The 23,967-nt window shown below is 49.3% G+C and overlaps 1 protein-coding gene across 1 annotated transcript in view; it reads right to left on the bottom strand.

The window, feature by feature from the left end:
• Positions 1 to 23,967, bottom strand: part of GRIK4 (glutamate ionotropic receptor kainate type subunit 4) — a 227,549-nt gene that overhangs the window by 58,871 nt on the left and 144,711 nt on the right. The window contains exons 10-11 of the mRNA XM_061130385.1: positions 6,389 to 6,496; positions 487 to 690 (exon numbers count right to left, since the gene is read on the bottom strand). Coding sequence (XP_060986368.1) covers positions 487 to 690; positions 6,389 to 6,496 — 312 coding nt within the window. The remainder of the gene's footprint in view (positions 1 to 486; positions 691 to 6,388; positions 6,497 to 23,967) is intronic.

Below are 23,967 nucleotides of genomic sequence, written 5' to 3'. Positions count from 1 at the left end.
AGAAGGCGCCACAATGTGGAGCCTGTGCATGGCAATTAGAGAGGAGCCCTTGTCTGCTGCAACTAGAGGAAAGCCCTTGTGCAGCAATGAAGACCCAGCAAAGCCAAAAATAAATAATTTTTTAAAAAGTAAAACAAAAAGCACCTGAATTATCCAAGAAGTGAACCCAATCTCTAAGCCATGTTTATTGGTCAAGGCCTCTATTCCTTAGCCATTACAGGTTCTAGACTGGGACCAGAAGAGCCACAGAGCAAGGATCATGGTGATCTTATTCACCGATGACCAATACCAATGTATCTATACCACCAGTGCCTGGCTCGGTGCCAGCTCAGGGAAGATTCGTGCAATGAATGGGCAAATAAATGAAAAGAGCATGACTGATTGACTGAATAAACAGAGGGCTCATAAGCATACAGCACAACCTTCTGTCCTTCCACCACCCTCCCCGGCCCACCCCCAGATCCAAACCACCTGTTCTTTCCTTACCCGAGCAATCAGCTCCCCGACCATGCCTGTCCAGGTGCCATTGGCCTCGGGCACGCCATACACGCCATCCCCGACCAGACGGATCTTGTAGTTGAACCGGAGGATCTCCGCCAGCTCCTTGAGCATGTCCACACAGAAGCCCTCGTAGCGGTCATTGCCTTCCATTTCCTGGTGGTTCCCCTTCAGCATTAAATACGGGTTTTCCTGCAGCAAAACTGGGCAGCTGTCATTCTCATCTTAGCCCTGGCGTCTCAGCCACATGTGATGAGGGGACCGGGGACGCAGGAGGTTGGGGAGAAGATGGGGTGGGGGAGGGAAGTGGCTTGGGTAATGGGACACTTTGGAGGTGGCAGTTACTTCCCTTTCCTGACTTCAAGGCACTTCTCTTACCAGGAACACGCAAGGGTCTCACTGCACAGAGGGTCCAGTGGAAGCCCCTCTACCTTGTTTAAGGTCATCATCTGACCCCATCTCCCATTTCATTCCGTCCTTTTCCCCCCTTTCCTTTTGTTTATTCCACACAGACTGATCTCAGGGCATTATGAGATGCAAGGATGCTGATGACAGAACAGGTGAGGTTCTTAAATGCACTGTATGACCGCAACCCAAGGCAGAATGGGCCCAGCCGTGGGTGTTGGGAGAAGGGCTGGGTCTCTCAGGTGAAATGTCCAGGGAAGGTTCCATGGAGGAGGTGGGATGCAAGCTGGGCTCCGGAGGATGACAGAACACTGACAGATGGCTGCACGGGCAGGGGAAAGGCAGGATCAAGGACATAATCCCCAGTGAGATGGAGCTCGTCCCATTCAGCAGATGTGGAGGTGCCCTTGAGTGGGAGCCTGGCTTGTGGGTATGGGTGGGATGGGAGGATAAATTTAGAAAGATGAATTAGGGTCAGCACGGGCCTTGGATGCCAGGGCGAGGTACATCACACATATATAGTAGGGAAGTACTCACAGTTTTAAAGACTCAAGGACATGAGTGAAGAATATGACAAAGTGAGAGAGAGAGAAGGTCTGAGAGTGAGGACAGACCCTCTCCTGCTAGGAGATGCTGATTCCTGAGCTGTGCTTTGGCTCAGGTGGGTTTCAGAGCTGGATAGGACACAGAGAGGGTCAGGTAGATGCCAGGATGGGTGTGGGGCACAGGGGGAGGATCCTCAGACCCTTGGAGCCTGAGCAGGAGACTCAGGATGGTGTCATCATGGCCATGGATGGTTTGGAAAGGAAGAGGTTTGGGAACATGTTGAATTTGAGGTGCTGGTAGGCGACTCAGGAGCAAACATGCGACTGAATATTGGAACATGGAGTGAGGGCAGGATAAGGGGCATAGATAAGGCAGCCTCTAGATAGAGGTGGTGGCTGAAGCTGCAGGATATGGGAGACCATGGAGGGGGAAGGACAGCAGAGGGATAAGACCTGATCCGGGTGGGGCGGGGCGGGGGTGAATGAAGGGCAGCCACAGAGCAGGACAAAGCAGAAGCAGCCAGAAAAGCCGAAAATCAGGAAAACGTGATCATGAAAGTCAAGGAGGTGGGGATTTCAAGCAGAAGAAGGCAGGCATTCCCACCCAGAGAGGAAGCAGGGCTGTGAAAGGGCGACTGGGTCACGTGTCACTGGAGATGTTCGAAGGCAGGTTGGGGGTGTTGGGGGGAGGTGACGGCAGAAGCCTAGAGGGATGGGCCTGAATGAGAGGTGCACGGGGGAGGGCCGGGCTTGTTGGGAGGTTAGGAGATAAGGGCCAGCCGGCAGAGCCTTCTCCACCCAACCGCTCCCAGGCACGTCTCTCTCCAAACTTCACTTCCCCTCTACCAGCAACGGTGCCCACTGACCCCTTGATGGATGATCCCCTAAACTGGAGGGTAGTCCAAGGGCAGCAGGGTGTAGGTGAGGTGGTCTTAGAATGGGAGGGACCAGAGAATGTATGTAGGTAGAAAGGGAGGAATCCCTAGAAAAGGCAAGATAGAGAAGGAAGAAAGAGAAGTGTAAGTCAGGTCAGTAAGGTCCCAGGAGAGCCAGGGTCAAGGCGAACTTGAGTCCGGGAAGTGGGCCTGGGGGTAGGGTGGAGAGCACACATGCAGGTTCAGAGAGGAAGGGAGGAGGGCAGACATAAGAACTGTGCCAGAGTCGTGCTGGGGGCAGGAGGGAAGGCTTGGTTCCTCTGGAGGGGTTTGCTCAGGGGATACGATGGGGGTGACAGAGAGGAGCCTGGGGTTGCCCATGTCCAGCTGAGTCAGGAGGCTGAACGCAGAGAGGCAGCTGGGGGCAGGACTTGGAAGGAGAGGTGGACTCGGAGACGGGCAGGAGGTGAGATGGCTGAGCATCATGGTGGAGACGATTCTAGAAGCCGAGAGAGGGAAGTGCTGAAGTGCTGGTTTGCTGAACTCAGGCTGGAAGGGACCTCTGGACTGGGGAAGATGGGGAGCCAGGCAGACCAGGGGTCATGAGGGGAGGAAGGGCAAGAGCAGTCTTGTGGGTGTGAAGCAGAAGAGGGAAAGGTAGGCGGTTCCGAGCCAGGGGGAGGGACCTCTGAGTTAAAGGTGATGTGATTCTGGTTCATGATCAAGTGCACGGTCCTGTCAGTGAGATGCGGCCAGGCTCCCCGCCTTCCATACAAGCCGTCCTTGGCTCAAGGGCTCTTCTCCGTCCTTCTGTTTAACCCAATGGAACACTGTCCTTGGGGTCCCATTGCCTCCTCTTCGCCCACCCACGTTTCAGAATTCCTACTGTGCTCCCAGCCAGGGTCCCACACACACATCCTCTATCCTCCTACACCTGCTGCCTCCCAGGCAGAACGTATGTGCGCCTGGGACTGACTCCTCCTGCTGTCCCCACCTGGCTCGTGTTCAGCACCCGCGGGCTGTGTGGGTGAAAAGTGCTGAAGTGGCCTCACCTCCAGATCACAGCTGGGGGGTTTCCATGTCTGGGTTGGAAGGCAACCTCCTAAGGTATCTTTAATGACCCCGAGGAGTTTCACAAAATTCTTCTCCCTGAGCACTCTTAAGTTAATTTAAAATACACTGGCATATTTAGAGTGAATAAACACAAAGCCAATGCTAGAGAGAGGAGTCACAGGCATTTTGGAAAGTGTGGGGGCTGAGTGCTGGCCTGGGGCCCTGTCCTGGCAGGGGTGTTGGGAGAACGGAACATAGTGATGTGGGCAAATAGCTTAACCCGGGTTCTGACACAAGGTGGGGTATTTGCTGCAGCTAACCCGGTGTATTCCTCTGGAGGAAGGCATGGCAACCTGCTCCAGTATTCTTGCCTGGAGAATCCCCATGGACAGAGGAGCCTGGCGGGCCACAGTCCCTGGGATCACAAAGAGTCGGATACGACTCAGCAACTAAACAACAACAGCAACAATTCTGTGTATTAGCTGGTGTTCACCAATAAATCACAAGTCCCAACTGCACCCTGTCAGGAGCAGGACACAACAGGGCTATGTGCTGAGTTATAAGGGATAAATGAGAAGGCGAGGGTGGGATGTTCTGAGAGAATAGCATTGAAACAAGTATATTATCAAGGGCGAAACAGACCACCAGCCCAGGTTGGATGCATGGGACAAGTGCTTGGGGCTGGTGCACTGGGAAGACCCAGAGGGATGGGATGGGGAGGGAGGCGGGAGGGGGGATCGGGATGGGGAACACATGTAAATCCATGGCTGATTCATGTCAATGTATGGCAAAAACCACTACAATATTGTAATTAGCCTCCAACTAATAAAAATAAATGGAAAAAAAAGTAGAAAAGTAGAAAAATGGGTATTCAATGCAGTGGTAACTCAAATACTATTATTAACATTTGTGTGTTAACTTTAGATGGTGACTTTTTCCCCACATCTGTTCATATTTCTCTGAAATCTGGTTTTAGCTCCTAAATAACAGTCCTCAACTCTGAAAGATATTGTTTCCAAATTTTGTATATTTTAACCAATCTGTAATGAAGATCTTTGTATATTAAAAAAAAAAAGGGATAAATGATTCAGGATGACCATTTGCCAAGGATCTCTCCCAAATGGTCACCGGGGACTGGGACATGCTTGAGGATGGGCAGCAGGGCACAGACTCAGGACGTCCTTCAAAGGCAGAGAAGGTCCCAGCAATCTTGCTGTGTGCTGTCCCCCTCAGCCAGGACTGTGGCTCAGTGTTGCCCCAGCTCAGCCAGGCATGCCCAGATCTGGGGGTCTATGTGACACCATCACCCCCTCATCCTGCTGACGTTTTCACATTGCTTTGGATGAGCTAAGGTTGAGCTGAGATGGGGGCTGGGAAAAACTCTGTGAGCTGGAATTGCCTCTCCATCCTTTGCTATGACTATTCCCTCTGCCTGGAGTATTCCTCCCAGACCACCACATGTCACTTCACCCCCATCAGGTCTCTGCTCAGATCTGCCCTTCTCAGTGAGGCCAGCACCCCACTCCCCTTTCCCGGCTCTATCTACACCCAAGCACCCAGAACTGCGCCCAGCACACAGGCATGCCCCCCAAATACTTGGTGAATGAATGGAAGTATTCAGTGGCCCCTGTCTCCTACCACGTGAAGGGAAAACCCATTGGTTGGCATTCAAGTCCCTAAGCATTGTGGACCCAACCCACTTTGCCAGCCTCAGGCCTTCCCTCTCTACCTATGCCTGTGTCCTAGCAACCTGCGCTTTCCTGCATTTCCTGAGTGCTCAACAAGGCTCTCCTTCGTCCACTTCTCCCTCCTTATCTCTCACTGTCTTTTGAGGCCCATCCTCATGGTCCCTCTTCTTGGAAGGCTTTGCTGACCTCCCCAGTGGGATGGGACCTCTCCCTCCTTCAAACCCTGCAGTACTAGACACGAGCCTATTTCCTGGCTTTTTTCCTGCTCTGCTCACAGTAGATCAGTTATTCCAGTCCAGGGCTCCTGGGCCCCTGGAGTTTATGAACATAGTGATGGAGGTCCCTGAACTCTTTTGCATTATCTTGAAAGCCTAATCTTTCAAAAGACGGTCCTTTTCTTAACAGACACATTTCCAGACTTTGCACAGTTAGCTACGATAAGGCTGAACAGACTCACTAATAGTTGGGTCTGTTTGGAGCTGGAATTACATCAGTGCAGCCACACTGGTTATCTCTTGCTGATAAGACGCTGGGCCAGACAGGGAAGTCGGCTTTTGATTAGTTAAAAGGAGGTGGAGGAAGGGGAAAAACTCATTATTACTGGAAATAGGCAGTTGGTTTAATTGACAAATCTTAAAAAATATGATGTCCTTGGAGGTGGGGGGAGGGGAGAAGAAAACGACTTTGGCCATGAATGCACTTGACTCATGCCATCTACTAAATTACAGTCTCTTTGAGGACAGAGACTGAGTCTTACTCATCTTCGTGTCCCCAGGAATGAGCACAGTGCCTGACACACAGCAGGAGGGGCTGGGTAATCATCGAAGAGAATTGAATCAAATAAAAAAGGCAGATGGTCCCTTTCTCTGTAGATTGAGAACTTTCCTTTGATCGTTGGGAAATGAAGACATCGCAGGCCATAAAACCCCACTGAGTTCAGGTGTCCACTGGCAGGGGTGCAATTTGTACACGTAAGCACCAAGCAGGCTGCCGCGAGAGAGCGGGGGCCACGCTGGCGGACTTCTCCCACCTGTGTCTTAAGGTGCCCTGCCCTTGGCCGTGCACAGATGCCCCGGGTGTTGGGGTGCCCCCATTAGAGACATCCACAAACTGCCGTCTCGCCACCCCATCCCGCTTCCCCAGCTGCCTTGGAACTCATCAGATATCATTTCCATATGAAGCAGCAACTTGAGTTTAATTACACTGTCATAAATTGGCCTCGGCGCTGTGATTAGAGCTCCCATCTTCTGTTCCTGGGGAGGCTGCAAGAAGGAGGAGGCACCCCGGGGAGCAGCAGCTGGGAAGCCCTGGGGCACCGGCTTACCAGGATGGTGGTGACGACCAGGGTGGTGTTGAAGAGGCTGTCAGAGATGTTGGAGGCGTACAGGCGGCTGTCCATGCTGAGGCCGTCTGCCACATGCCACTGGCCAATCTGAGGAGACCAAGGAGAGAGGCTGGGAAGGGCTGGGGGGAGGTGGAGGCTGGGGAGCTGGGGTGCTGAGGTCCCCCGAGACTCCAGGGCTGGGGGAGTTGAGAGGCCAGTCCCCTGCCTCTGGCAGGGCTACGGTTAAGTCATAGAAGGAGGGAGCCATGCAGAGTATGGAGCAGAGGGGCTGAACTGGGACGGGGCTACTAGAGTCAGGGGGGTCAGGGAAGGGTAGGGAGACTGTGAAGGAAGGCAAGACGTAAGAGAGAGGTGGAGAGGAAAACAGGAAAAGAAATCAGGGATGGAGGTGACCTAAACGGGAAGGAAATCCAAAAAAGAGGAGATATAGGTACACACATGTACACGTGGCTGATTCACTTGGCTGTACACCAGAAACAAACTCAATATCGTAAAGCAACTAAAGTCCTATAAAAATTACAAACAGAAAAAAGAAGTCAGGAACGGAATGAGGTCAGGGGTGCTCTCTCACCCAGCAGGGTGGGGAGCCGGGGAACTGCATTAACTGGAGGCAGGACTGAGCCGCACAGCTCTTTGGCTCTCGCCTGCCTTCAGGAAGCCTCATCATCTAAATAAGAACCAGCATGGCTACCACGTGGCACTTACTCAGCTCTTCAATAAATGCCCGCTGAATGGTTCAATGGATGCATGAACCATAAGAAGGAAGATCCAGGCTCTAGTTTTGGTGGAGTCACTTGCTGACTGTGAGAACCTTGGCAGGTGACTTGAATCTTTCCCAGCCTCCATTTCCCCAGCTCTAAATGGGGGTGGCAATGTTTGCCCTGCCTTCTCAGAACAAATGGAAATCACGCATATGCCAGTTCGATGTTACATTATTCAGCCAGACCCAGGACCTCGGATCTCAAATACATCACCCCAGAAGCGACTGAACTTCTCTGAACACATTTCCTCGTCTGTAAAATGGGAATAATACAAATTTCATGGGGTCATTGTGAGAACGGATTTAAGCTGAAACTTAATACCTGCTAGTTTCCCTCCTCTTCATTGTCTTGACTAGAGAGGGGGAAAAAAAACCCACAACTTAGTTCCACCAGTTCCATTTAGTTCCACTTTCTAAGGAAGTCACCTAAATCGAAATTCAATATCATTAGGTTTTTAGAGAGTTTGTTTGTTTTTCCAGTGGAACCCTTTTATAGCTACACATATGTGTGTGTGCTACCAATATCTTTCTACTAGCTGGATCCCCTGGCAAACCATTTCTGTTGCTGGGTGTTGGAGGTGGGCAGACAGGAGAGTCGGCTGGCAGCTGGCTAGAAACCCAATGAAATGCACACATCCGCCTTTGCCAGGCATCTCCAGGCACCAGCAGCAGCTTCCCTGGAAAATTCTCACAGGTTCCATGGATGCCACATGGCTCCACTGGCCAGAGCTGGTCTCTGGATTCCTCTTGTGGAAGCTCCAACCACAGTAAAGACTCGTCTCACCTTTGGCTCTGGACCCACCCGCAGAAGGCTGACAGTCACGGGGAGCAGGAACCATCTCTCTGACATCACGGTCTGGAGCTTAAAGAGGGGAGGGCCAGGCTGGAAGCCTCCAGTTCCAGCAAGAGCACCGATGCCCTCTACAAGTGTGTTTTCATCTGTCAAAGGAGAGATGGGGGCTTCCCTGGTGGTCCAGTGGTTAAGAATCTGCCTTGCAATATGGGGAACACCGGTTCAATCCCTGGTCCTGGAAGACCCCACATGCTGTGGGGCAACTAAGCCCTTGAGACACAACTACTGAGCCTGCAAGCTGCAATGACTGAGCCCATGTGCAGCAACTACTGAAGCCTGTGCACCAAGAGCCTGTCCTCTGCAGCGAGAGAAGCCACCACCGTGGGAAGCCCACACGCCGTAACCAAGAATAGCCCCCGACCGCTGCAACCAGAGAAATTCCATTTGGAGCAACAAAGACCCAGCACAATCAGAAATAAATATATAAACAAACAAAAGAGAAAAAAACCTTTTTTTTAAAAAAAAAAGGAGAGATGACCAAAAACCCCTCTCCAAGCTTCAGCAAGGATGCCACTGGTGTCTCCCCCTCTGCAAAGGCAGATAGGTACTGCACGAGTTCCTGTTCATTTTAGTTTACAAGCAGCGTCTCCTGCATATCCACACGGGAAGCCCCGTCTAGATAAAGAAACTGAGGCCAAGATAAAAGAGCCCGCTCAACAACTTGCCTGAAGTAACCTTGCCATCAGCTGAGACACCTGAGCTTTAACCCCTGTGCTCTTAGCCCCAGATCTCCTTGCCAAGGATGCCTTCGTGGCCTCCTGTCTGGCTCTTCCAGAGTCCTACCTTCTGTTTACATGTCCATCGCCCCCGCTAGTCTGTGGGGGAGGGCGGGCTTGTTCAGGCTCACCTCCCAGTTTCCTGCACAGAGGAAACCATCATCTCACGCAGGCTGGGTGTTCCTGTCGGTGAGGCAACAGCAGGAGGCAGGCAGCCTCCTCTGGCTCCCTGGAGTGCCCCCTGGGGGGATCAGCCAGGTCAGGGTACAGCCTGAGCTCCCTGGCCCCCGCCCCTCTCTCTGCTGGGGAGGATGAGGGATGAGCCGCAGATTTTCAAGTGAAGGGGGAAAGGGAACAAGAGTTACCAGACACCTCGTGTGCTGCATGGGCTCTCTCAGCTGTTTGAATTTTCCCAGCAACCTTGTGGAGTAGTGACAGTGTGTTCATTTTATTTACAAGGAAACTAGAGCACAGAGGTTTAATGACCTGCCTAAGGTGGTGGCTCAGTGGTTAAGAACTTGCTAGCCAATGTAGGAGATGTGGGTTCAATCCCTGGGTCAGTTGATCCCCTGAAGAAGGACATGGCAAGGTACTCCAGTATTCTTGCCTGGAAAATCCCATGGACAGAGGAGCCTGGTGGGCTATATTCCATGGGGTTGCAAAGAGTCAGACACAACTTAGCGACTAAACAAAAACAAAGGCACTTAGTTAGCAGGTGATGCATGATCTTGAACCCAGAGCTGTCTGACTCCTGAATCCAAGACCTTTCCCGTGTCTGCTGCTGTCTCTGGGGTGGGAATGCTAATGTGTCCTCTATGTAAGCAGCCTGGCCAACCAGAGGAAAGGCTCAAAGGAGCCTCAGCCATATAGCAAGAACCCAGGACACAGCTTTTTTCTCTCCTGGGTTTTTATAGCCACAAAAGCAAGTGAAATGAGTCTGCTTCCCTATCTTCAAGATGGCTAGAACTGGCTCCTGGTGATCTCCTACAATCAGAAGGGCCAGATTTGAACAGATAGACCTAATAAACAATAAGTCCAGATGTCAACATCTGGATGTTTGGGACAGGACTGAACTTCTCAGAGTCCTGTCCCCCAAGCATGCACTTCACACAGACAGGACTAGCAAGGCTTCACCCCCTACCAGTTCCGCACCCTCACTGTTCTCAGGGGACCCAGTTCTCACTAACCGCCTGCCCCAGCCCCAGACTCCCTGTCTGACCCAAGTCATGGGATAGGTTGGCATAAAACCTAGGGATATAAATTATTTACCCAGAGCCAGATCTGACAGCCTGAGCCATGTCCCCCGCCATCCCCACTTCTGGGGACATGACGAGGAGATGAATTATCCCCCAAGCTCCAGTTAGGAAATGAATCTCCGCCCCCCCCCAACACTCCCATTAGCCCCCAAGAAATTAATAAACTCATCAGATCCAACAAAGCGGCTTGGCAGCTACTACCCAGAGCAATCTAATTGCAGAAAGGCAGTGGGAGGGAGAGCGAGAGGCAGAGCCAGGCGCTCTGGGATACAGGCTAATTGCCCCACCCACTGGGCACCTTCCATGCCACACACTTGCCAGGGGTGGGCAGGAGCTCCAGCTCTCATCACTGACAATCTGCGGCTCTGCCTCCAGCCAGACTCCCTTGCTCCACCCCACTGACACCTGCCCCAAACCTCCTGCAGGAACAGCTGCTTCGTAAGCCTCTTCCACATGTCCACATGTGCCAGCTTGATTATGCTGCAAATAATGACTTTCTGGGGCCTTCTCTTTGCGCTTTCTCTCTCTCCCACTTGCTCTACTTTCCCACTAGAGACCCCAGGAGTTGCAGGGAAGGGAGGAAAGGCTTTGGACTTGGACACCACCACTGTAAACCTATACAGCACCTTCAGGCAGGTAGGAAAATGACATCCCCCTGGGCTGATGTAGTCCAGCAGGTGCGCAGCTGGGCATGCTGATGCCAGCCTCCACTCACCACTGAGCATCCCAGTCTGCGCTATGCATCAACAGCCCCAGTGTTAGAGGACCTGAGTTGAACTAGACTTCTCTGCTTCTGAGCTTGTGACCCTGGGTGAGTTACTTAATCTATCTGAGCTTGTTTCCCTCACCTATAAAATGGGTGTTAAAATAGCAGTGATTACCTCCTAACAGTTTGTAAGGAGATTAAATGAGATAATATATGTGCAGAGTGCTAGGTAAGCATTCATTTAATTTGTAATGTCATCATTTGAGACAGAAGGTGGGATCTCTTCTGTGCCCCACACTTGGCACTGTAGACTTTGGGTTATGAGATTAGACCAGGGTCTCCCTGGTGGCTCAGATGGTAAAGAATTTGCCTGCAATACAGGAGACCTGGGTTAGATCACTGGATCGGGAATATCCCCTGGAGGAGGGCATGGCAGCACACTCCAGTATTCTTGCCTGGAGAATCCCATGAACAGAGGAGCCTGGCGGGCTGCAGGGGGCATGTGTTTGATCCCTGGTCAGGGAACCAGATCCTGCATACTGCAACTAAGACCTGGCATAGCCAAATAAATAAATAAAGGTCTTATTTGTCCATTTCATTGATGTAAACACTCCCACTGAGGCTGATTTAAAGCTACCAATATGTAATCATGGGACACTGAGTTGGGAAGAAAAGTGTATAACTGGGGAGAGGGGAGCTCTGGCTAGCTGGGCGAGCTGGTTCTAGGACATCACTGGTGCCAACACGCTCACAGGTCCTGGGATGGGCGCCCATTTATGTCTACAAATCTCACTGCCACCCTGCTTATGAGTAAGGAAAGTGACCTCTGCATAAGGGAATAATTTACCTGAATCCCAGAGCTGAGATGTGGAGAAAAACCAGGACTCAAAACAAGGCCAATCTGCTGCTTTATTGAGATCATATTTTAAAAAAAAAAGCATATCCCTTCTCACTACTGATTCTATGCTCTTTGAAGGAACTAGAAGTACTTTACCAAATATGAAAATTGGTAGGATATGGGATATCATGGGATATTATGGGATATCCCAAAATACGATATGGGATGTGTTCGCACGTGCACAGAAAGTATCATTTACCCAATTTTTCCAAAGGACAAAGAATCCATATAAATTAATAATAATCTTGCTCCTTTAAGCACTAAAATTGGGGGAGTGGTTAATTATTTATCTGAAAGTATTATTTCCCAAAATTCTTTCCAAGGGAATTATATTAATACTTTCTGCTGTCCTCTTAAACAGAGTACATGCCTTTACCTTAATGCAGTGTCATCCTTTTGAAGGCAATTATTACCCGCTTCTGTGATACAGCGCTGCTATCGGTTTCTGAAACGTGGTGGCTGCTCACCCTCATTTCTGTGTTTTCATCAGTTAATTTGTCTGCTTTTCATAGTATCTCTTTTCTCACGGTGAACTGTCATTTCTGACTGCTATCAGGATAGCTGTCTCGAAGCGGCTCTGTCCTTCCAGCAGCTGTGTTTAAGATCCCTGGCTGAGCAACCAGGGGACCAAGCTTGAAAGAACTGCTATAGGAAAAGCAGAGATAAGGTCTGATGGGGCCTAGGGCTTTCAGCGAATAGACTCTGTGACACTGATAAGGGCAACCCACAGTCCCTCGGAGAGGCGACTGCCGTACACTTGAATGAGTGTCAGAGACCTGCTTTTGGTCCGCTGCGTGACCCCGGGTCAGGGTAAGCAAGCTGGTCATGCCCTCAGCAAAGCATCATGGGAAATGCTTGTCCAGAAGCCCTGACCCCAGGTGTCCCCTGATGCTTTCTGAAAGCGCTGGTGGTGGAGTCTGAAGATCTGCATTAGCATCCAGCACCGGGAACACAGGGCAACTCACTTAATTTCTCCGAGTCTCATACTTCCCGGCTTCCATCCTCATCCAAGCTCCCAATGAACTTGGCTGGGACTGGGAACCTCCAGGGCCTCTGCTTGTTCTGTTAGACACTCAGCAGCAGCCAGCCAACTCTACAAAGCCTCAACTATGGTCACACTGGCCCCTGCTGAGACCCTTCCACTCTTCTTCCACTTTGAATTAAGGATAAAGACCAGAGTCCTTAAGACCAAGCCCTTCAAACCCATCGGGCCCTGCAAAGCCTCGCCTCTGCCCACCCTCCACATTCATCTCATACCCTCTTTCCCAGCCTTATCTGAGCTCCAGGCAAACCTTCAAGTGCAAAAAGCTTCTCCCCGTCAGGGTCTCTGGTGCCCGCTGTTCCCTCTCTGGGAGTCTCCTTGCTGCCCGACCCCCTGCCCGCAGCCCCATTTCGGCTAGTTCAGGGGTTGGCAGACCACAGACTGGGAGCCGAATTCAGCTTGCTGCCTGTTTCAGAAAAGAACGTTTTATTGGAACACAGTCACACCCATTCATTGGTGTACCGTCTGTAACGACATTCATCTACAACAGTAAAGCTGTAAGGTCTAAATTTTTACCCTCTGGGCCTGTTTACAAGAGAAGTTTTTCAAACTTTGATCTAGTTTATATCTGTTAACCCCTCGGGCCTCAATTTTTCACTCACTACCTCTAGGAAGGCTTTCTTTTAACTCCCAAAGTCAAACTTCTCCCAGAACCACATTCTTTTCCTTTAGAGCATCCGTCTCAGGCTGTCATTACACGTTCATTAATGAGCCCATCACTCACTGCTTGTCTCTCTCCCTGATCCGCTCTCAGTCCTGCCCAGAGAAGCCACACCCCTCCAGCTCCCAAGCCCTCCTGCTTCCTCCCGCCTAGAATCACTAGAGGCTGTCATTTTGCAGCTTTGTTCTCTCCCCAATATGTAAAAAAGGGATTCATTTGTAAAGCCCTGAAGGGATTCCTCACAACGGTACCTGCCTCCATGAGTATGCATACGGCTCTGTAACATTTAACATTTCATGTACATTTAGATGATTGTTCTTTGCACTCAGCACTGCCAGGATCCAGTTTCTAGACAGGATGACATAGCTCCAAGGCTGGGCAAGTCCTTCTGCTCCAGAGTCAAGAGTTTGCAAACACTTACTGATCACCTTTGCACACCGGGCAATCAGCCCTGTGATTTAATTACACAAATTCCTTTGATTCTGCATAACAACTCTGTTACCATTCCCATCTGAGAAATGTAGGCACTTCAGACAAGTTTTTGTTGAAAGAATGAATGAATGAAATAAATGAATTCATTTGGCTGAATGAATGAATGAAACTGAGACTCAGAGGCATCAAACTAGCTGAGGATCACAGTTAATATGGGATGAAACTGGAATTAAAACTTGGGTTCTATTTACTGCTCTACCATCTGGTTGGGTTAGGACAGGTGCAAGCTACCCTGACCTTAAGTCCTGGGCCTTGCCACACACCTCTTTCATCACTGTCAACTTGTTCCTTGGAGATTACAGCCCTGAAGGGATTCTGTGCAGAATCCACAAGAGTGATCTTGACCAAGGTACAGGGTAGTTTCTTAGGGACTGAGCATAGAAGGTCACGAGGGGAGGGCACCAGAAGACCTACATTTTCTTAACTTCTCTGCCATGCATAAGCTGTGTGACCTTGAGCAAGTCACTTAACCTCTCTGAATCTTCCTCAGCTGCAAAATGGAAATAAATGAATCGGCTTTCCCATAGTACAGCAATGCTGTTCCCAGTCAACCGAGCTGTGTGGTTCATGGCTTTTGTGCATGCTCAGTCAGTCATGTCCAATTCTTTGCAACCCCATGGACTGTAGCCTACCAGACTCCTTTGTACATGGAATTTTTCCAGCAAGAATACTGGAGTGGGTTGTCAATTCTTACTGCATGGGATTTTCTCAATCCAAGGATTGAACCCTCGTCTTCTGTGTCTCCTGAATTGGCAGATGGATTCTTTACCACTGCCTCACCTGGGAAGCCATGATGGCTTTTGATGGGTGATAATAAGCCATGGGAACTTAATAGCACTACTGTCTGGTAGAAATGCAGCTGACCGGAAGTCAAGTTCTACCCTGTCGTGTGCTATGTGGCCCTGGGAAGTCAATTTTGCTACCTATAAGATAAGGCCCTTCTCCTCTTACTGGGATGATATAAGGCAATCACAGCAGTGACAAAAGTTTAAAGCCCTATCCAAACATAAGCTCTTTCTTCCAGATCCTTGTTTTCTAGGGCCATCCAAGGTTGAATGTCATAACACATGATTCACCTTTTTAACCTCAGCTTCAGGGTTCAAAGTTGAAGTTTTCACTAGGAAGAATACATAAAATAATGTATTAGTGTCTCCTTGAGTACAGAGAACTAATTTCAACATACAGGCAGTAAAAGTGATGGTCTGATGTGAACCGCTAAGGCTAGGAATTGAGACTCAGTTATAGTTTGGAGTGTCTATAGCATAGGTCTGTGCCTTGATATATGACCAATTAAAAGATTTGCAATGGAAGCCTCCATGGTGAACCCCTGGCATGAAGAAGCAAAATGTTTACCGAATTTAAATCCAGTATCTCCAGTCATAAAACTTCAGTTCACATGGGAGACTAGATCAGAGGTCCCTTGCCTGAGCAGGGTGATCTGGGGAACAAAGGGAGTTATTGATGTTGGCTGAAGATCTTGTTCTCCCAGCCAAAATATTCTTTTAGCACAAAATATGCGCTTACATGCAAAATACTGTAAAAACCCAGGATCAAAGGACAACAGTCACAAATGGCAAAGGTAAAAGATCAAAAACAATCCTGAGGAAATATGGGAAGACTTCATATCAAATGAGCTCTTTCTGGGCTGATTAAGCCTTCAGCTGAGTTGGTCTAAGGCAGTGTTTTGTTCCACTGTGGCTGCTACCCATTAGTAGGTTAGGAAATCAATTTAGTGGGTCAAGACCTGCATTTTAAAAATGAAATATATATCCAGAACAGAGCAGAGTGCAACCCACACAGCATGGGCACCTACTGTTTCATAAGCTTTAGCTTCAATTATGTGGGGATGGGTGTTAATGTATGTCCTGGATTTGCAACCAAAATGCAAGTGATTCTCAAAAAGGACAAAAGGGCCTGGCACAGGGGATTCAGACACTTTGCCTGTTCACTGCTCTATAGTCAGCCCCTAGCAGAGTACCTGGAACACAACTGATGCTCAATAAAACACATTTTTGGCAATAATGAACTCCTATCCTAGTCACTTTTAACTGCAGGACCAACTGCAGGACTCTGAAAATTATGCAAGCTGATACTTTTGAGCATGTTGTTGTTTAGTCACTAAGTCGTGTTCGCCTCTTTTGCAACCCCATGGACTGCAGCCAGGATCCTCTGTCCATGAGATTTCCCAGGCAAGACTGCTGGAGTGGGTTGCCATTTCCTTTTCCAGGGTATCTCCCCAACCCAGGGGTTGAACCCACATCTCCTGCATTGGCAGGTGTGTTCTTTACCCCTGAGTCACCAGGGAAGCCCTTGGAGCCTGTGCTGAGTGCCACATATGGACTAAATGCTTTACATTTGTTATTTAATCTTCCCAACTACACTACATGGAAGGTACTACTATCATCCGATTTTACAGATTAGAAAACAGATGTTCGAAGAGGTTAGGTTTCTTGCCCAAAGTTCCATAGTTAACGCAGATTTAAACCAGGCAGGTCTACTCCGCTGCGTTGCCCCCAAGATATTAATTTTCCTGGGCTGCAGACGTGTAGCTAAACATTTGGAAAACCTTTTCATTGTTATTCCTTATCTATTGGTATTTGTTGTAAAGTTTTCCTGCCTGAGAGTCTACATTCCTGGGGTCAGCCTTTGCTTTTCCTTGCCTTTGGTTCTGACTTACATATTTATGAGAGGATAGTTAAATAAAGCTTGAGGAAGGGGACAGAGAGGTTCATGGAAAAAGTAAAGCATCAGGAATTCTGGCTTCCTGACATGGTTCTCCCATCAACTGGCTCTGACCTCTGAATCCCACACATGACCACTAGTACTGGGAGCCCTTGTTTGGGCTCACCAGAGCCCCCTTCCTCTGTGGATGCCCAGCCAGCCAGCAACCTTCCGCCTGAATGCCACCCCCTTGGGCAGATCCTTCCCAACCTCTCATTCACCATCACAGAGACTCAGGCATGAAGCTCTGAACTTCTCCTTTATAGCGCTCATTGTATAATTATTTAGATAATTATTTATTTTGTGTAATTATTTAGGTAATTATTTGTTTCAAGTCTATTTCCTGCACTACAAAATCCATTCTATGACTAATGGGACTCCGCTTTATTCCCCACATATCCCCAGTGCCCAGCGTGGAATCAGCACTTAGTAAATATTTGACAATTGCATTAATAAATTCCTCTTTGGAGCTCCAGCTCCCAGGACAGCACCTGGGTGCTCAATAAATGTGTGTCAAATTGAATTATGAAATTTCCTTGGGAAAGTCCCTTCTTTTTAGTCTTTAGTCATCTTACTTATAAAAGAAGGCTCTAGTCTAGCCCTTTCCAGTTCAAACATGAATTCCTGAAAGTTCCAGGTAGGTGTATTAAGGCAGCATAGTTTTTCAAAGGGCTTTGGGGGAATGCCAGGAATAGACAGTCCTAAGAGGTACAACATAAAGAGGCCTGGAAAGGTGATTGTAGAAGAGCACTGGAAGCCTGGCTGCCCAGGTATGAAAATAAAGCAGGTGGTCACCTATGAGGATGCCAGGAAGGCGGATCTCCCTGCCAGGAATCAGCTCTCTCTGAGCCCCACGGCTCATGCCTGTCATCCCTTCACTAGAAAGCATGGTCTGAGAGCTGGTCAACACGGAAATAAATATAAAAATGTTAACACATTAATATTATTATTCAATTCAACAGCTATTTACTGAGCCAGTCAGCTGCACACACTGCTTACTTACACCTCAAATATTGCATATTGTTCCAGACACCACTCTTTCAGTGGAGCATAGACTAACTGGAGTGTGTTCAAAGCACATGTCTTCCCTCTTGGCTGAACTCATTACAGTTGGTTCTCATTATTTATGGTAGTTTTGTTCTAACGTTGCCACAAACACTGAACTAGGGAGATTGAAGCATTTCTCCTAAGGAAAAAACAGGGTTATGTTCCTATGAGTCTCCAGTCACATTTTGATCAACCAGTTAACACATAACCTCGATTTATGTGTGTTTCTGCTGATAGATATCTTATTTAATACATACTGTTGATTCATTAACATTGACTGAAATCACATTCTAGAAGGAACAAGTAAAGGCAGTCATTGGAAGGATAGATGAGATGTGTGGACCCAAGAAATGGAATTAAAGACAAAAGGAAGAGGCTTCAGAAAAAAAAGAATTCCACCCAATAGATGGAGAAACTTTTTAACAGTGACAGCTTTCTAAGATGGAATATGCTATCCCTATAGGTAGTGAGTTCCTTGAATGCACTGGAGGATTCAAGCACAGACTCTACTTCATGAGAACACATTTGCAAGAATCTAAGCATTTGACTAGCACACTGGTCTAGAGGGTCATATTAATCCTTTTGGCCTCAAGAGTGTGGGATCTGGATCACACTTCTATATCAGGGGAATCAGGAGCAAGGCCAGGGCATCAAGGGACAGGTGAGGTCCTTGGACACTGTGAGAAAACAGAACAGGAGTATGGGGTAATGAATGCAGAAAGACAAAGTCACTGTAGGAAAACATCAGCCATTCGTGAGTTCGCTCATTTCTGGTCTTCTCTTCTGGCTGAACTCACGATGTTTGGTTCTCATAATTCATGGTAGTTGTGTTCTATAACATTACCACAAACACTGAATTAGGGAGACAGAACCATTTCTCCTTAGGGAAAAACAGATCTAGGGTCCTATGAGCCTCTGGTCACAACATTTCCATCAACCAATTAACACATAACCTCGATGTATGTGTGTTTCTGCTGGTAGACATCTTACTTAATACATACTGCTGATTCATTAACACTGAACAACAGCACTAAATGTCATGTGTGAACAACGTTTTCCTAATGCCTGTATTTTCTCCGTAAGGCGCATTGCAGCTTTCTTGCACTTAGGAACACTAGACAGCACTTTGGCAGTAAGTGCAGGGGTCATTTTAAATAGCAAAATCACCAAGAAAAATCACAAAAAGGTGAAAGATGTGACACTGCAGAGACTATGAAAAGAATCCTTGTTTATAGTATGAGCCCGAAGAAGAAGGCAGAGCATCGCCTTGTTGGACCCCAGCTGGGAACATGCCAGGTGACCCACTCAAATTTTTCCCTGCCACGCACACATCTGTGAGAGCACCGTGAGCTCTGCATTGGGGTTGTTGCTTTTGTTTAGTTGCTAAGTCGTGTCTGACTCTTTTGTGACCCCATGGACTGTAGCCTGCCAGGGTCCACTGTCCATGGGATTTCCCAGGCAAGAATGCTGGAGTAGGATGCCATTTCCTTTTCCAGGGGATCTTCCTGACCCAGAGATCAAACCCTCATCTCCTGCATTGGCAGGCAGATTCTTTACCCCTGAGCCACCAGGGAAGGGTTGCATTGGGGTTACAAATATATTTTAGTGAATAGACAGATTGGCAAATATGGAATCTGCAAATAATGAGGATCAACTGTACTCATCTGCACTCGAATGTTTGGCTCTTGGAAAGATGTGCCCAGGCTTCCATCCCGAATCCCCAATCTCTGGAATATGAACTGGAACTGGGCCTAGCCCTCAACACTCCTCCTGCCAAAGAGAACAAATCGACAGTGGCTCTTTCCAGGGACTCTGGTGACCAATAAGTACTCACTAGGGCAAGAATAGAGATGGGTTCATCCCACTTGGCTCTGGCTGAGGTCCTCTCCTCAGCAATGCTCTTAAGGAATCTAAAAGACTCTTCAACTAGCTTAGGGTTTCAGAAGATAAATTTCCCTGAGTAGGGCAGTGAGGATGCTCATCTCATTTTTCTCTTTGGATGGAAATACTGATTTTGATGATTTCTTTTACCTACATCTCAACTCCCTCTTTTTCTTCATATGGTCAAAAATCTCACAGACATTCTTCTAAACATTTTGGAAGCTCGTCAAACTAGCATGTCAGTATACACTCAGTCATGTCCGACTCTTTGAGACCCCATGGACTGTAGCCCCTCAGGCTCCTCTGTCCATGGGATCTCCCAAGCAAGAATACTGGAATGGATTGCCATTTTCTTCTCCAGGGGATTTTCCTGACCCAGGGAGTGTACTGGAGTCTCCTGCGTCTCCTGCATTGCAGATGGATTCTTTACTGCTTGAGCCATCAGGGAACCCCCATCAAACCAGCATGGGGTGAGTGCAAGACAGAGACTGTAAATGTGAAGACTCAGCTTCACAGCCCTCGCTCGCCTCCCTGAAGATGGAAGGTATTTCAAATTAGCTGCTGAGGAGAGAATTTATCAGAGAGCTCAGGCATGTTTGAGATTTTTCATCTTACAAGAAAATTACTGCCCACAAACACAACACAGTCAGGGCAAGGAGAGTGCCTGGCTTCATCTGTTAACTCACCAGGTAGAGAAGTTTCTCAGGGAAGCAGCTGTACTAATAACACACAACTTTGAGCTCTGAGCAGCAGATGCCAATTGAACTAATGGTTCTAATGAAGCATCTGGGCTGGAGGAAGCTGATCATGTCCCATCCTCCAGGAGTCAGGGGAAGGCTGAGAAGGCAAGAGGGCAGAGGAAGCTTTCAAGGATGGACTGAGGATGGTCCATTGCTGCTCCTAGGCAGACACAGACTGTGGGTGGGAGATGGTGTGTGGCTGGGCCTCACGGAGCGCTGGGAAGATGGGGAGCTTTTAGGTGGGGGAGGGCAGTGGTGTCAGCAGCTCTTGTCTGGACAGGCCCCAGGCATCCTGGGGATTCTCCCAGGAGTAGAGCTGTGACTTCTGGTTTTCGTTTTCACACCCACTCAGAAACTCTGCAGGGTGGAACTGCTCATACCACCGCATGAGGGAGTGGACGAAGGACAGAGGTTGGGGCTGGAAGAAGGAGAGGGAGAGGTGGGGGAGCGCTGTGGGGAACCCATCCTGGAGCGGGGAGGGGTGGGGGTGGGCAGCCGACAGAATTTATTTCCACTAAGCCCGGCCGGCCCGGGCTGGCCCTTGCAGCCCTCTTGCAGGACTCTGGAGTTGCTGCAGGAGTGATGTGAGCATATGGTTTGGTCCTGCTTCATCTCTCTACTGTGAAGCAGGTGAGAAGTGAGATCCCAGGAATACTGCATGCATAGAGAGAAATACAGGAATAGACCTCTCCACAAGGCACCCAAACTAAAATGAGCACAGTGGAGGAGAATCCTCAACGCACATCTATGAAAAATATTCCATTCTGTTCTCACCATAATTTGATGACTCACATAAAGCAGACACTATGATGACCATCATTCCTGTTTCACTGAGGATGCAATCAAGGAATGGAATGCTGGGAGCTATGAGAGCTGGGACCCGGTCTGAGCCCTTCCACAACCCCACAGTGGCCGCCCTGCACACAGCTCCTTCTCACCTCCCTGAATTTTCCCTTCCCCTTGGCCCACTTGCCTGTACTCCCCACACCTCTGGCCTGGAGCCTGCCCTGTGTCTCATCAGAGTTGAGGGATGCGGGCTGCTTCCTGAGACTAAATTAGCAGCTCTCCCTGGCTCGAGCTGGCTGAAGAGGCGCGGGAAGCCGTCACTCAGAACTGGCAAACTTCCCCAGGCTGAGTTCAGGCAGGATGCGTGATCGGGCATATTATAAGAAATAGATTTCAAACACAGCCCTTTAAAATCCCATTCCTCTGCCCAAAAGCAGCCCGCTGTTTGAAATTTCAAGTAGCTCTAATTTGTTTGCTGGCTGACGTGTGAATAAGCATCGGCAGTCAGTGACTTTTCCATCAAAGCTGATAAGTGGGAAGCCCCTGTGCTTTGGGAGGAAGAGCCAGGAGTCTGTGGGCCAGGGAGGCGGGAGGAGGGGAGGCCCTCAGGTGACACCCTCCCAAAGCCAACTCATCTGCCCCTTGACTGTTAGTCATCCTGAGGGTGGCCAGGAGTGCCAGATGCCCTCACAGGAGGGGTTGCTTAATATTAATAGACTTCTAATGAACCAGAGGACTATCGCTGTCAGAGAACGGAAGCAAATGGAAAGGGAGAAACATATCAATGATTGGAGGGACCTTCCACTCCAGTTTTCAAATTCCAGCCGCCCATGGGGTGGCTTGTCATGTGAAATCTCTCTTGAACAAACGAGGAACACTGGACAAAATCCTAGGTCCCCAGGCTTCCTCCACACTTCCCAGGTCCCAGCCCTGGGCTCTATACACCCTAGTCCCTTGTTCACAGATGCCTCCTTTCTCCCAGCCCTTGCTGAGTCTCACTCCCAGCTGGGTGATCCTCGGCTGTAGTCATGGAGTCCCCAAGGAGGCTTGTCCCTCTGCAAACCTGGAGTGACAGCAGTCCAAGTGTGCTACAGAAGAGGCGGCCACAGGAGCAGGTGAAAGGAGCGCCTGGAGACTCCCTGAGGGCTACCCTGGTGGGCCAGTGGTTAAGAATCCACCTGCCAACGCAGGGACATGAGATCGATCCCTGGCCTGGCAAGATCCAACATGCTTTGGGGCAACTAAGACGGTGCAGCACAGCTACTGAGGCCGGCACGCCTAGAGCCTGTGTTCTGCAACAAGAGAGGCCACCATAGCGAGAAGTCCAGCACCACAACTACAGAGTGGCCCCTACCTGCCACAACTAGAGAAAGCCTGCACGCAGCAATAAAGACCCAGTGCAGCCAAAAATTAATTAATTAATTTAAAAAGACTCCCTGAGAAGGGGCTCTGTGATCTGAGCTCTGGAGGTGTCAGCAGGAGTAGCCGAGGAGAAATGGGATTTGAGGCCGCAGGAGTGTGCAACAGCCAGGTGTGTTGTGGAATCACTAGGGCCAGGCATCAGGGGGGTTGGTCAGGGAGGAGGCTCCCAGCAGGCAGGGCCCAGCGCATTACAAGCTTGCTGTGAAGCTGCCATTTACCCTGAAAGCAAACAGGGGCCACCATGGGCTTTTCAGTCCAGGACTAATGTTTCCTCCTGCCTCCTCTGGTGGGAAATTTGGGCCTGATAACTTTTCAGGTCTCCTCCAACCCTAAGAATTTATAATGTTCTGGGAGATGTTGACAACTGTTTTAAACCTCTCACCAATTCCCCTTCCCCCCAGCCCCTTCATTAAAAGGGAAAAGTGACTTCTCAGGAACCTTCAAAGCAGCCCCCAAACCACCGATCTCTATCTCCTCTCCCTTCTCTGGAGAACCTGCTGCCTCAGAATTTCCTCATCAAAGGCCAAGTCGCGGGGAATGGCCTGCCAGGCAGCCCTCTGGCCGACCCTCTTGTCAGGTCCATCCTTGCAGCAAGTGAGGCAGCTGATTTCCAGCAATCAATCCCCACTCCCGTGTGGCTGAGCTGGGACCCACTGAGGCAGCTTCAAAGGATCTGCATGTTTATGGTAAACTCTCTCCTTGGATGGAAAACGTATTCGACAGTAGCAATCACTGGGCTCTCTGAGCGGCTTCCCCGACTGGCAACCTGTCTGAGCCTTAAAGGCTGTTCTCATTAGCGTAGGTGAGACCTGAGCTATGCCAGAGGCTCATGCAAAGAGGAATGGGGGACAGAACACAGATGTGGGGGTGGGGGGATCTGTCCATGGACCTGTTTATGACTCCCTCCTCACTGTTCCTCCAAGGCCATGTGCAGGCAATGGCAACACAGACCATCATCTGACAGCGTGTTTTGGGGATTTACTATTGTTCTTTGCTTTGGAAGTGGGAGAAGTGATCTGAAGGGGGGACAGACCCCAGCAGGTCTGCTAAAGTTGCATCAAAGCAACAGACACTTCCTGGTCTTCTGGCTGCGAGTGCCAAGATAACAAGTGTAGCTACCTTTACACTATTCAGTGATGCAGCCGAAGCACGTTCTAGAGTCACACTGGACAACCCCACCCAGACCTCCGTGGAAGATGGCAGATGTGTCTGCTGTGGGGTGGGGTGGGGGGCTTCTGTAGGCAAGGGGGCAGCACAGGAGATCAAAGAGAGACATCCTGTACTCCCAGCAACTGGTGAGACCTGCAGGAACTTCGAGAAGTTGGAGACTGGAGTCCCTGAACCTTTTAGAAGACACTATATCCCTAATTCTCAGTTTGTAAGAGTGACTCAGAAAAGCCATCTTGCCCATCCTCCTGCCTCTGGTTAGCACTATACTCAAGTCATTCCAGGAAATCAGGTCCTTGGAAAGCTGGGTTTGTATCCGCTTTGGAAAACAAAACATGGCTGCCGACACAGTGTTTTTATTTGCTTACTTCTGGCCATCTCTGCCAATCTCCATCTCCATACACACAGAG

The sequence above is a fragment of the Dama dama genome, chromosome 1 (assembly GCF_033118175.1).
Source record: "Dama dama isolate Ldn47 chromosome 1, ASM3311817v1, whole genome shotgun sequence".
Lineage (NCBI taxonomy): Eukaryota > Metazoa > Chordata > Mammalia > Artiodactyla > Cervidae > Dama > Dama dama.
This window is presented reverse-complemented; position numbering and strand designations above follow the sequence as displayed.